The sequence below is a fragment of the Arachis duranensis genome, chromosome 2 (genome assembly GCF_000817695.3).
Source record: "Arachis duranensis cultivar V14167 chromosome 2, aradu.V14167.gnm2.J7QH, whole genome shotgun sequence".
NCBI lineage: Eukaryota > Viridiplantae > Streptophyta > Magnoliopsida > Fabales > Fabaceae > Arachis > Arachis duranensis.
This window is the reverse complement of record NC_029773.3, coordinates 79,813,240-79,824,075: the sequence shown is the minus strand read 5'-3', so window position 1 is coordinate 79,824,075 and position 10,836 is coordinate 79,813,240. Positions and strand designations below refer to the sequence as shown.

At 31.9% G+C, this 10,836-nt stretch overlaps 1 protein-coding gene across 1 annotated transcript; it reads right to left on the bottom strand.

Moving 5' to 3' along the window:
- Positions 1–3,528: 3,528 nt before the first annotated feature.
- Positions 3,529–6,499, bottom strand: LOC110278247 (uncharacterized). Its single transcript, XM_052257891.1, has 2 exons — positions 6,442–6,499; positions 3,529–3,974 (listed from the first exon to the last, which is right to left on the bottom strand). Exons 1-2 carry the CDS (start codon positions 6,497–6,499, stop codon positions 3,529–3,531), a joined length of 504 nt encoding a protein of 167 aa, XP_052113851.1.
- Between the last annotated feature and the right edge of the window lie 4,337 nt (positions 6,500–10,836).

The window sequence follows — 10,836 nt, the reverse complement described above, 5'->3', positions numbered from 1 at the left end:
TTTAAAAATATTCATGAGCTATTAAAAATGGACAAAAGAATATTGTATGGAATTCGAATTGATAGCTCATTAATATTTTAAAGAAGTCTCGTAATTATTTATCTTGTTAGTTTTTTTAATGTATGAAATAAAATATATATTTTTTTATTTTTTAATAAATTTTTTATTTTTTTAATAATTTTTTTGATAAATTATTAATTTTTTAACAGTATAATTCAAATTATACCATGAATAATTCGAATCAGTCAAATTCGAATTACTTGGAAACGCGTGCATGGGTGCCCTAATTTGAATTACTGTGTGTAATTCGAATCAGGTTGATTCGAATTGATTCGAATTAGTGTGTGTGCAATTGTGTATAATTCGAATAAACATGGTTCGAATTATGTAAAAGTTGAGTTCAAATTTAGTTGGTTCGAATTACATATAAATATGCCTTAGTTGATTTATAAACCGAATTTTAATTTAATGAATGTGTACAAAATTTCTCTCCTTGGCTTAATTGAGTGTTTGTCCTATTTTTTGTTATAAAATATTTAAAAAAAAAACCTGCAACAACCAATGATACAATAATAATGGTGTGTTTATATATGTGGCGGCTAGTATTATTGTTTTGAATAGTGGTAGTAGTACCAATTGAGGTTTCTGCTGGCTAAGTTTTCAGGGAAATGAGACGTTTTTAATTTTTTTAATTATTTAATAATAAAGTGTGATTTTTTTTAAGTGAAATTAAAAGAAAATATATAAAAAAGATTTTAAATAATAAAAAATTATATTTTACTGAATAATTAAAAAAATTTGACAAGATCTACTTCTAATTTTCAGTCATCCAATTCAAGAGCAAGTAGTGGTGAGTTCGTTGCAGCTAATTTTTGTATGGTTATGGATTATTGAAATATTTGTAGATCAATAACGAGTAATGTTACATGTATATTAAAATTAGTCACTAAAGTCAACTACTAATATAAAATATATATTAAAATATAAATACATATTAAAAATAAATTAAACCACACATATATTTATATATAAATACATTAGTGACTAATTTTAATAATTAATTTTGGTGTACAAATAATATTTTTTATTAATAACATTTTATCGTTATTTTTTATATTTAAATAATTTAGTATATATTATATTTATGTAAAGTTAGTCAATAAAATCAAAATATATTAGAACCTTGAGCGACAAATAACGATTTTTTTAAAGAGAAATTTTTAGATTGTGACAGACCTTTATGTAGAAAGTGAGTTCTGAGAGTTGAAGAGAGATGAGAGATCCTCAAAAGTGAAAAATAAGAACAGAGTATGACAGAAAGAGAGATTGCAGAGAAGTGTGATGAACTTCTCATTACAAGAATCATGAATTTCAGTTTGTTGCACTGGCTTTTCCACGTTAGAAATTTTATTTGTATATTAAAATTAGTTATCATGTATTTGTGTATACAAATTGTTTAACTTATTTTAATATATATTTTATAATAATAGTTTATTTTAATAATTAATTTTAGTATATATTTAACATAATTATTTACACATATATATACCTACTAACTAACAAGTATTTTTCCCGCCAAAACTAACTAATTTCTCTAACTAACTAACTTTTTAACTAATTTGTTAAATTAATCACTCTAAGTCTCTTTACTTAAGTCACATTTTAACTTTACAAATGAATAAAGTTCATTCCAAATTAACTCATATTTTTTGTTGAGATAAGCTCTTAAATTGTGGGGCGATTCTAAACCTCCGTAATCATATTTTGAAACTTATACATCAAATTGCATGGTTCTAAACCGTTGCCAATTCAATTATTTTTTAAAACAAGTTAATAGAAATGGTGCAATTTAAAACTAGCTAACGTGAATAAGTACTTATCATCTAACTAAATACTTCCTTCGCATAAAACCTTGAAGATAACAAAGATCAAATTAAAATGCTTTTATAAGGTAATAATAATAATAATAATAACAATAATAATAATAATAATAATAAATAAATAATTAAATAATAATAAAACAAGCTCATATAAGACATTTAGATTCATAGAAAAAGTCCAATAGTTAGTCATCTTCTTTTTGTGGACGACTCAATACTATTTTGTATAGTAACAAAGGAAGCATGTACTAATATCCCAACTCTACTCTATGACTACGAAACAATCAGTAGACAGAAGGTTAATTTAAATAAATTCGCAAATTTTTTCAGCAAGAACACTCCCAATACTCTTAGACAGCACTTGGCAGAGGTGATTAATATTGAACATGTAAGAGTTCAAAATAAGTACCTTGGTCTCTACCTAACCACCTCAGCACCAAACAATCACAAGTAATACACAAGCAATATTCATGTATAACAAGTAATTCAAGAAGCAAGTAGGCATATCAACCAACAAAAAAAGTACAACACAAATATGAATATGTTAACATACATCATAAACAAGAATATCATATATTTAATATGAATTTGACATAATAAAAAAATAATTACCTAAACTCCTAAATCCCCATATCCATCACATAGTCCCAAGGAATTGGAATTTTCGACCCTGATTTATCTATATTATATCAACCAACAATTTACAAGAGTTAAATTTAACATGAAATTGAAATTTAATACGAAATAAAATTTGAGTTATTAGTACTTTTACCTGAAGAGTGTATCCAGTGCTGAGTGCAAATTAACGCCTCAACAAGTTCACAATCCAATTTATTGCGATGTGGATGTATAACTCGACCACCGGTGCTAAAAGCAGACTCTGAGGCAACAGTAGAAATAGGAATGGTTAGAAAATCTCTTGCAATCTTTTGTAAAGTTGGATATTTCACTCCAATATTTTTCCAGTAGCCCAAAATGTCAAATTTTTCTAAATTTGTTTTATCTACCATAACACTCTCTTCCAAATAGAAATCCAACTCAGTTTTCGCGGCGCAGTCTTCAGATGTATCTTCCACAAATTGCAAGTAGATAGAGTTAAATTTTCTCTTTGAAGATCCTTCATCATGTCCAACATCCAAAGTAGAAGCTGAATTATCATCATTTGTTGCTCTTCTTTTAACCCTAGCCTTAAGTTGATATTCACATACTAATTCTTCCATCATTTTCTTCACCTTGCTCAGATGATTCTCACTTTGAGATCCATATATTTTAGGGAAAAAAAATTTCAATAACTTCATCTTATACCTAGGGTCTAAGATAGCTCCCACAGCCATGACTTCATTAATTTGATCCCAATACTTTTCAAACTTACTAATCATATTTGTTGCCATTCTATGAACTATCTCATTTGAACTACACAACCACTCATTCAATGTCAATCTCATTTCACACACCTTGGGAAAGTACAAATTTGTCGTTGGATATAAAGTGCCAGAGAATAATTCAGTCACACTATAAAAGACTTCTAATTTATCAACAAGTTCATTTGCCATTTCCCACTCATCATCAGATGGTACAACTTTATATAGAGATTCACGGTGTCTTAAACGCTCAAAAATTTCTCTATATGGCAAAGCAGAGGCAAGCATTAGATAAGTTGAATTCCATCTAGTTCTACAATCAAGTGCAAGCTTTCTCCTATAAAGTGAGCCGTAATCGCCATATAGCCTTTGTTTTGACAATCAGCACTCCACATGTCAGTAGTTATAGCAATGCGGCTTGAATTTTTTCCCAACAATTTTAGAAGCTTTGCCTTTTCAGCTTCATACATCTTCTCAATATCATTTCTCAATGTATTTCTTGTATAAAATTTGAACAAAGGTTGAGTCTCGGCTATAAACTCATAAAAACCCACTTGCTCAACAAATGACATAGGGTGTTCATCCCTAATAACCCATTTTGTGAGTGCTCGTCGTGCTGCCTCTTGACTAAATGTGAAGTTTCCAACCAAAAGTGAATCCGTTGGCCTTCCCGTTCCTGTAGAACCTGATGATTGTTGCACTGTTTTTAATATTGACTGTTTTGGTCCCCTAACTGTACGAATCGGGCAAATTCTAATGTGGTCATGCAAGTGCTTAGTTCCTTGCTTCGTGTCACCTCCAATCTTTCTTTCGCAATATTTACATATTGCCTTCCACTTTCCATCTATTTTCTCCCTCCTAAAATGTTTTCAAGCCTCAGAAGTTAATCCTTTTTTGTTAGGACTGTTTTGCACTTCTTGGCTAACTTCTTGTCCTCCCTCTTGTGTTTCTTCTTGTCCTTCCTCTTGTGTTCCTTGAATATGTGCTTCAATTGCTTGACCCTCATCATCTTGAGTTGGTTCTATCTCATTATTATTTTCAATAGGAGTTGAGCTAAAACTATCCATCCTATACAGTAATTTTTAGTTGAGCTAAAACTATCCATCTTGGACATAAACAGCAAAATTTAACACAGAAACACTAAATTAGATTCTAGCTCAACTTCATATACAAAGAAAAAATTCAGAAAACAAAAATAAAAAGCAAAACAGGGCCTGTATAATTCTAAACAACTATATAAAAGCAAAATAGGGCTTGTATAATTCTAAACAACTGTATAATTCTAAACAACTATAAATAAAAAGGAGTGAAAGTGGATGATCTTGAATCACACAAGTTTGCAACGGGACTGCCATGTAAATTGACGCCAACACTACAAAAGAGGATTTCATGGAACCATTATTTCATTCTTCTCTATTTGAATTGCTGAAAAAGTTAATTTACTAACAATACAGTACAAACATTGCTTATGAGTTGAAACTTGAAAGCTAAAACTTAAAAGTAAGTAGAAAAACATATATAGAACTCCATGTATGGTATGCTCACAGCATATACATATATAAATTTAATTAAATTAATATGTTTTAAACTATAACTATTAAGCATCCTCACAGTACATACTTGTGATGCTGATGGCTTTGAGAATATGCATGTGATACCAAATACACAAATTGCAGAATGTCAACCAAGCATAAGTCCTTTTCATTTGGTATGAGATGCCAATACCAATATGTTATGTATTTATTTATTACATATTGTAATAATAAAAAAGTGACATTAGTAATGATAAGTAAAACAGGGCCAAGGAAACAGCAACATCAAATGACCAACTTAAGTAGGTAAAGAATGAACAAGAAATAGACATCTAAAACCACACACATACTACTCAATATATGAAGGCAGCTTTTGCTCAGGTCAAAGTCTGGGCTTTCCCAAACAGAAAACCATCATTCTGTGGACATTAAGAAGAATCAAAATTGACAGCCAAGTTTGGCCAGAGGACCGTTACCAATTTATGTAATTTCTCTAACACAATATTAAGCATATCAACAAACACTAGTATAATGAGGCTTTTTCATAAATAAGAACACCCTACTGTAACATAAGAGCCACTAATGATAAAAATTTTGCACATAATTTCTTTCTCTTTTATATTAAACCCATAAAACCTGCTTTTTCATAGCCAAGTACTGTCTTCTGGCAGCCACAACACTGTTGCAGCACCCACCGTATCAGCATTGCAGTAGTCACAGCAGAACCAAAATTAAAATTGTGGCCAAGACTTTAACTTATAAATATAAGATATATGGATTCAAAATTAAAATTTGATATCATGATCATATGTTTAACCTAAGTGACTGGATGAGTAAATTTTCCTTGTTACCAACAATTACCAGCAAACATTTAATGTTTTGTAGTAAAAATTATTATGCTATCATATGATTTTATACGATGATATTTTCTCCTAGCATGGCATAAACAGAACAGCCAACAAAATTAGAAGTTGAGAACCGCATTCATTAACAAAAATAGCAACCACCAACATCAAAAAATCAAAATCAAAATCAAATTCATGAAAAAAAAGAATTTTAAAGTATGAAAAATTACATTATCAGAAACTAATTATTAATTAGCATGCATTCAAATTAATGAAGTAAAATGCCAAAATCCAAGCAGAAAAGGAGAGAACAGTGAATCTTACCAGGGATAAGGGAGAAATGGCCGAAGAGGTGACAGACGCAGGTGAAAAGAAGAGTAGAGATGCGATGTAACAATGCAAGACGGCGGCGGCGCAGGAGTTGAACAGACTCAACGGAGCAGCAACGTTGGCGAAGAAAGAGGGGAACGGCGAGGTGCGGTGATGACGCGGTGAGTGGGCCGGCTGAAACGGACAGTGGTGAGGCCGCGAGGGAGGTGTTCGGAGGTGGCTGGCTGGGTGCAAAGAGGACGAAGAGAACGCAGAAGGGGGGGTTCGCGTCTTCGCGAGGAGGGTGAGGGTGACTGGGTAGCTGACTAGTGTGAGCCTGTGAGGAAAGAGGGGCTAGGGTTTCCAAATTTTCGATATATATATATGGAAGGTGAAATGACTAAAAAACCAAAGTAAAAAATAAATTACTAATGATATTTAAGTAATTTAATATATTCGGGGAATGTGGGGAATATGGGGACGGGGACGGGGATCCCCGCTCGGGTCCCCGCACCTGCTTCGGGGGAATTTTGTCCCCCATCCCCGTCCCCGCAGGAAAAATTCCCCGCCATCGGGGCCCCATTCGGGGCGGTCCCCACGGGGATCCCCGCCTCCTGGGGATTTTTGACACCCCTACCTTGGTCTACCATCAATAGTATAGAGATCCAAAAAATTCACCTTTAGTGCAATGATAGACAAGGTCCGCCAAAGAGTCCAAACATAGAAGAGACAACTATTATCAGTTGGGAAAGACATGTCTTAATCAAGATAGTTGGAGAAACTATTCCTATGTACATCCTTTCTTGTTTTTGACTACCAGACTCACTTATAGAAGATATTCACAAGATATTATCACAATATTGGTGGCGTCAACCTGGTTTAGAGAGAAAGATAGTATGGATCAGCTGGGACCATATGACGAGACCAAAAAAGTAAGGAGGTTTGGAATTTAAGGATTTAAAGGCTCAGAATATGGCACTGTTAGGCAAACAATTCTGGTGTATTACTACTAAGCCTAACTTATTACTAGCTCGTATACTGAAAGGGAGATACTATAGATATTAAAACACATTACAAGCTGCAAAAGGTTACCAGCCGTCTTGGGGATGGCAAAGCTTATTAGAGGGGAGAAAGGTGGTGGAAAAAGGTTTGTGTTGGAACATTAACTCAGGAGAGAATATTCGCATATGGCACGACCCTTGACTACCCCCTTATCCCTTTCAATTAAATATTAACAGCAATTCAATCATAGGAATCAATATGGTAAAAGATTTACTTACCGAGAATTGAAGATGGAACCAGACTTTGATCACTAAGTTGTTCCCTTCAGAGGTCAGGAACCGTATTCTCTCCCTCAACATTAATGAGGATGGCAGAGACAAAATCCAATGGATCAGGAATAAGCGAAAGCAGTACAATTCAGTATTTGGATATCTTGTTGCTTACAAATTTTTTCACGACCCAGTGGAGCAAACTCTAGCTGTAATGAGGAACCCTGTAATCTAGAAAGCCATTTGGAGGTTGAAAATTCCATCGAAAATACATGTTTTTTTTTTGGAAAGCTTGCTACGGAAAATTACCTATGTTGGAACTTATTCACCAGTGATTTCAAACAACTTCCTCACTGTGCTCAAGATGTGGAATGGAACAGGAATCAATTGTGCACTGTTTGCGACACTGTAGTCCAGCAAAAGAAGTCTGGAGCTCCTTTTCCATTGTATCGACTATTACCCAATAAGATTCTGCCAATTTCGCAGCTTGGTGGCTCACGGCAGTGAGATACAGCCAAGGAAATGAATCCTCTCTCACACTCTTTGCATGTATATGCTGATTCTTATAGAAAGTTTGGAACCTAAAAATTTTTTTAAGGCAAGAGAACATCAGCGTCAAGCATAATGGATCCGGAAATGGTCTCCAAATTGCAACGAGAAATTCTTCAAAAAAGATGAAGCGTTAATCTCGAAGAATATTTGTTTCAACTTTACCTTCTTAGAATATTTGTTTTAACTTTACTTTCTTTCTTTTTTAAGTTTAATCTTTTTGTCTTTTAGTGATGTGTATATCACTAACTAGACTTTTCACTTCTTTCTTTTGTCCTTCTTTAAATAACGTGTCTCTTTATTTTTCAAAAAAATATAATTTATCTATCTTTGATAAAAAAAAATGATTAAATATTTGTTTAAACTTTATTTTCACGGACCATGTAAGAAATTTTAAATTTATGTTTTAAAAAGTAAGAAAAGCAAAGGTAATTCAATTCAATGCTTTAGTGGTTAAGAGTCAAGAGAGACCATTCAATGATTTTATTTTATTTTATTTTATTTTTCTTTTTCTTGATATAGTTAGATACTAACAGAAATGCAAGTGAGCCAGGCTACCAAACGATTATTTATGACTCAGTTAGATTTGTTTTATTAAACATTTATGTTTGATTTTCTTCTAAATTTTATTAGTTGAAAAGGTTAAACTATAGACTTTAAAAAAGCCTATAAAATTTTTTAGGCTACTTTATTAAAATATTTTTTTGTAAAAGTAAATTATTCTTATTTTAAATTTTTGAAAAATTTTTAAGTGTATCATTACGAGTTGAATCTCAATTTGGCCCTTGAAATTTAGCCTGATACTCGGAATGACGGCTTTTTTACTTATATACGTACAAAAAATTTATTTATTCTCAAAATGCGCATAGGTAAAAATTGTTCTCAAAATGCGCAGCTCCATTTCATACATGGCAGCCACGAAATGGATTTCAACACCATTTCAGGTTAGGTGCCCACGAAATGAGAGCACCATATCAGGTAGCAGGCACGAAATGGAGATCCCATTTCATGGGTGACAGCAACGAAATAGACAGATCAAATCAAGGACGACAGACGCGAAATGGACAGACCATTGGTGTGTGTTTGGATTCACGTTGGACAAACTGGAGTTCAAATAAAAGTGTGATTTTATAGAATTAATTTTGGGTAGAAATGAGTTTGTGCCAACATGATTTATGTTTGGCAATTTTTACCAAAATTGATTTTGATAAAATAAATAATGTTTGGATATATTAATTAAAATCACTTCTAGATAAATAATTAAATAATTATTTAAAAAAATATAATATTAAATTATAATATTATTTTTTAAGTATATTTAATTTTTTTATATTTTTTAAGTATTTTTTATATAGTATTCTATTTTAGTTTGATCTGTCCATTTTGTTGCTGTCACCCATAAAATGGGATCTCCATTTCGTGCCTGCTGTATCTGACATGGTGCTCCCATTTCGTGGGCACCTAGTCTGAAATGGTGTTGAAATCCATTTTGTGGCCGCTATGTATGAAATGGAGCTGCGTATTTTAAGAACAGTTTTCACCTATGCGCATTTTGGGAATAAATGAATTTTCTGTGCGTATATAGGTAAAAAAGCCCAGAATGACCCCCAAAATTTTGTTGGCCCTAATTAGAACTCCCAAATTTACAATTGTGGCTCCAGCTTGTCCCTGCAATCATCTTCGTCACCGGGATGCTAATCTAATGCAATTGCATGACATGGTAAACACTACTTAAACAACAGCGCATTGGTTTCCCGCGCAAACCCTTTGGAAACCACGTAGTGTAAGGGTTTTCTTGATATTTGGCAACTTATGATTGTCGTAGTGGGAAGAAAGAGAGTTTTAACCCACAAAAAAACTGAAACGAAGTAGTTTTCAAAGGATTTGGGTGCGAAACTAATGTGTCGTCATTTAAATAGTATCTACCGTGTCATGCAATTGCATCAAATCAACATTCTAGTGACGGAGATGATCGCAGGGACAAGTTGGAGCCACAATTACAAATTTGAGGGTTTTAATTGGGGCCAACAAAATTATAAGTGTCATTCTGAGCATCGGACTAAATTTCAGGGGCCAAATTGAGATTTAACTCGCATCATTACATTGATGTTTCAGTCATTTTTAACTATTGATCTTAGTTATAAAAAAATATATAATATATATATAATTAAGATTAATAGTTAAAATTTACTAAAATATCAGTGTATCCATATACTTAAACATTTTTCTGAATTTTTAATTTTTTACTCATAATAAACCTAAAATAAAATAAAATAAAAATAAGAGCCAACACTAGTTAAAATTATATATTTTTTTTAAAAAAAAATTGATGTTATAAATTGTAAGTATAAGTATAACACATGACTAACAATTGATATAAATAAAATATGATTCATAAATTATAGAATGTATTTAATATTAATCTAATTTTTTTTAATTTATTATTTTAAATTATAATTTACAAAATATTTTTTAAATAAGTTTGTAAATTTATCAAATTTTTAAATAGATGGAACTTAAATCCAAAAAAAAAATTATAAAAATTAATAAACTTAAATTTAAACTATATATATATTTATAACATAAATCAAATTCGTCTAAGACGCAATACCACTTGGCTTGGCCCACTTCTTCCCCTTGATTCCAACCATCTTGCGGTAGAACTTATTGTTGTCTTTAACTCGAATGCAGAGAATATAAACGAGATCAAACTATTATATCACGTGTGTTTGGTGAGGAAAGGATATAAGCCAAGTGCACTTTAATTCGTCATGAATACGTACGAGAAAGACTCAGTAATTATTGTGTTCTCTGATGGCTGTCTAAACCCTGAACCCTTTAATTTCGTCAGGTTTCATATTCTTTGCTTATTGCAACGTAATGAAATTTTGCCATATTTGCAACGAACTAGAGAAATTATTATTATAATAATGTGCATTATAATATTGCCTACTTATAAAAAAATATAAGGTATAGTAGAAGTAATAAAAAGTGTTTCTCCCGAGGGGAAAAAAACGTTTATTAACCATGTAGCTTTTCTTTTGTGTAGTTTTTTACCGTTTTATGCTAATTGCCGGCTACCAATATTA

Bases quoted from the DNA above. Each gene is read 5' to 3' on its own strand.
- LOC110278247 (XM_052257891.1), bottom strand. From the start codon at position 6,499: ATGGCGGGGAATTTTTCCTGCGGGGACGGGGATGGGGGACAAAATTCC. The intron at 3,975-6,441 runs GTGCGGGGACCC...CGATTCGTACAG, and splicing joins ACAAAATTCCCCCGAAGCAG to TTAGGGGACCAAAACAGTCA.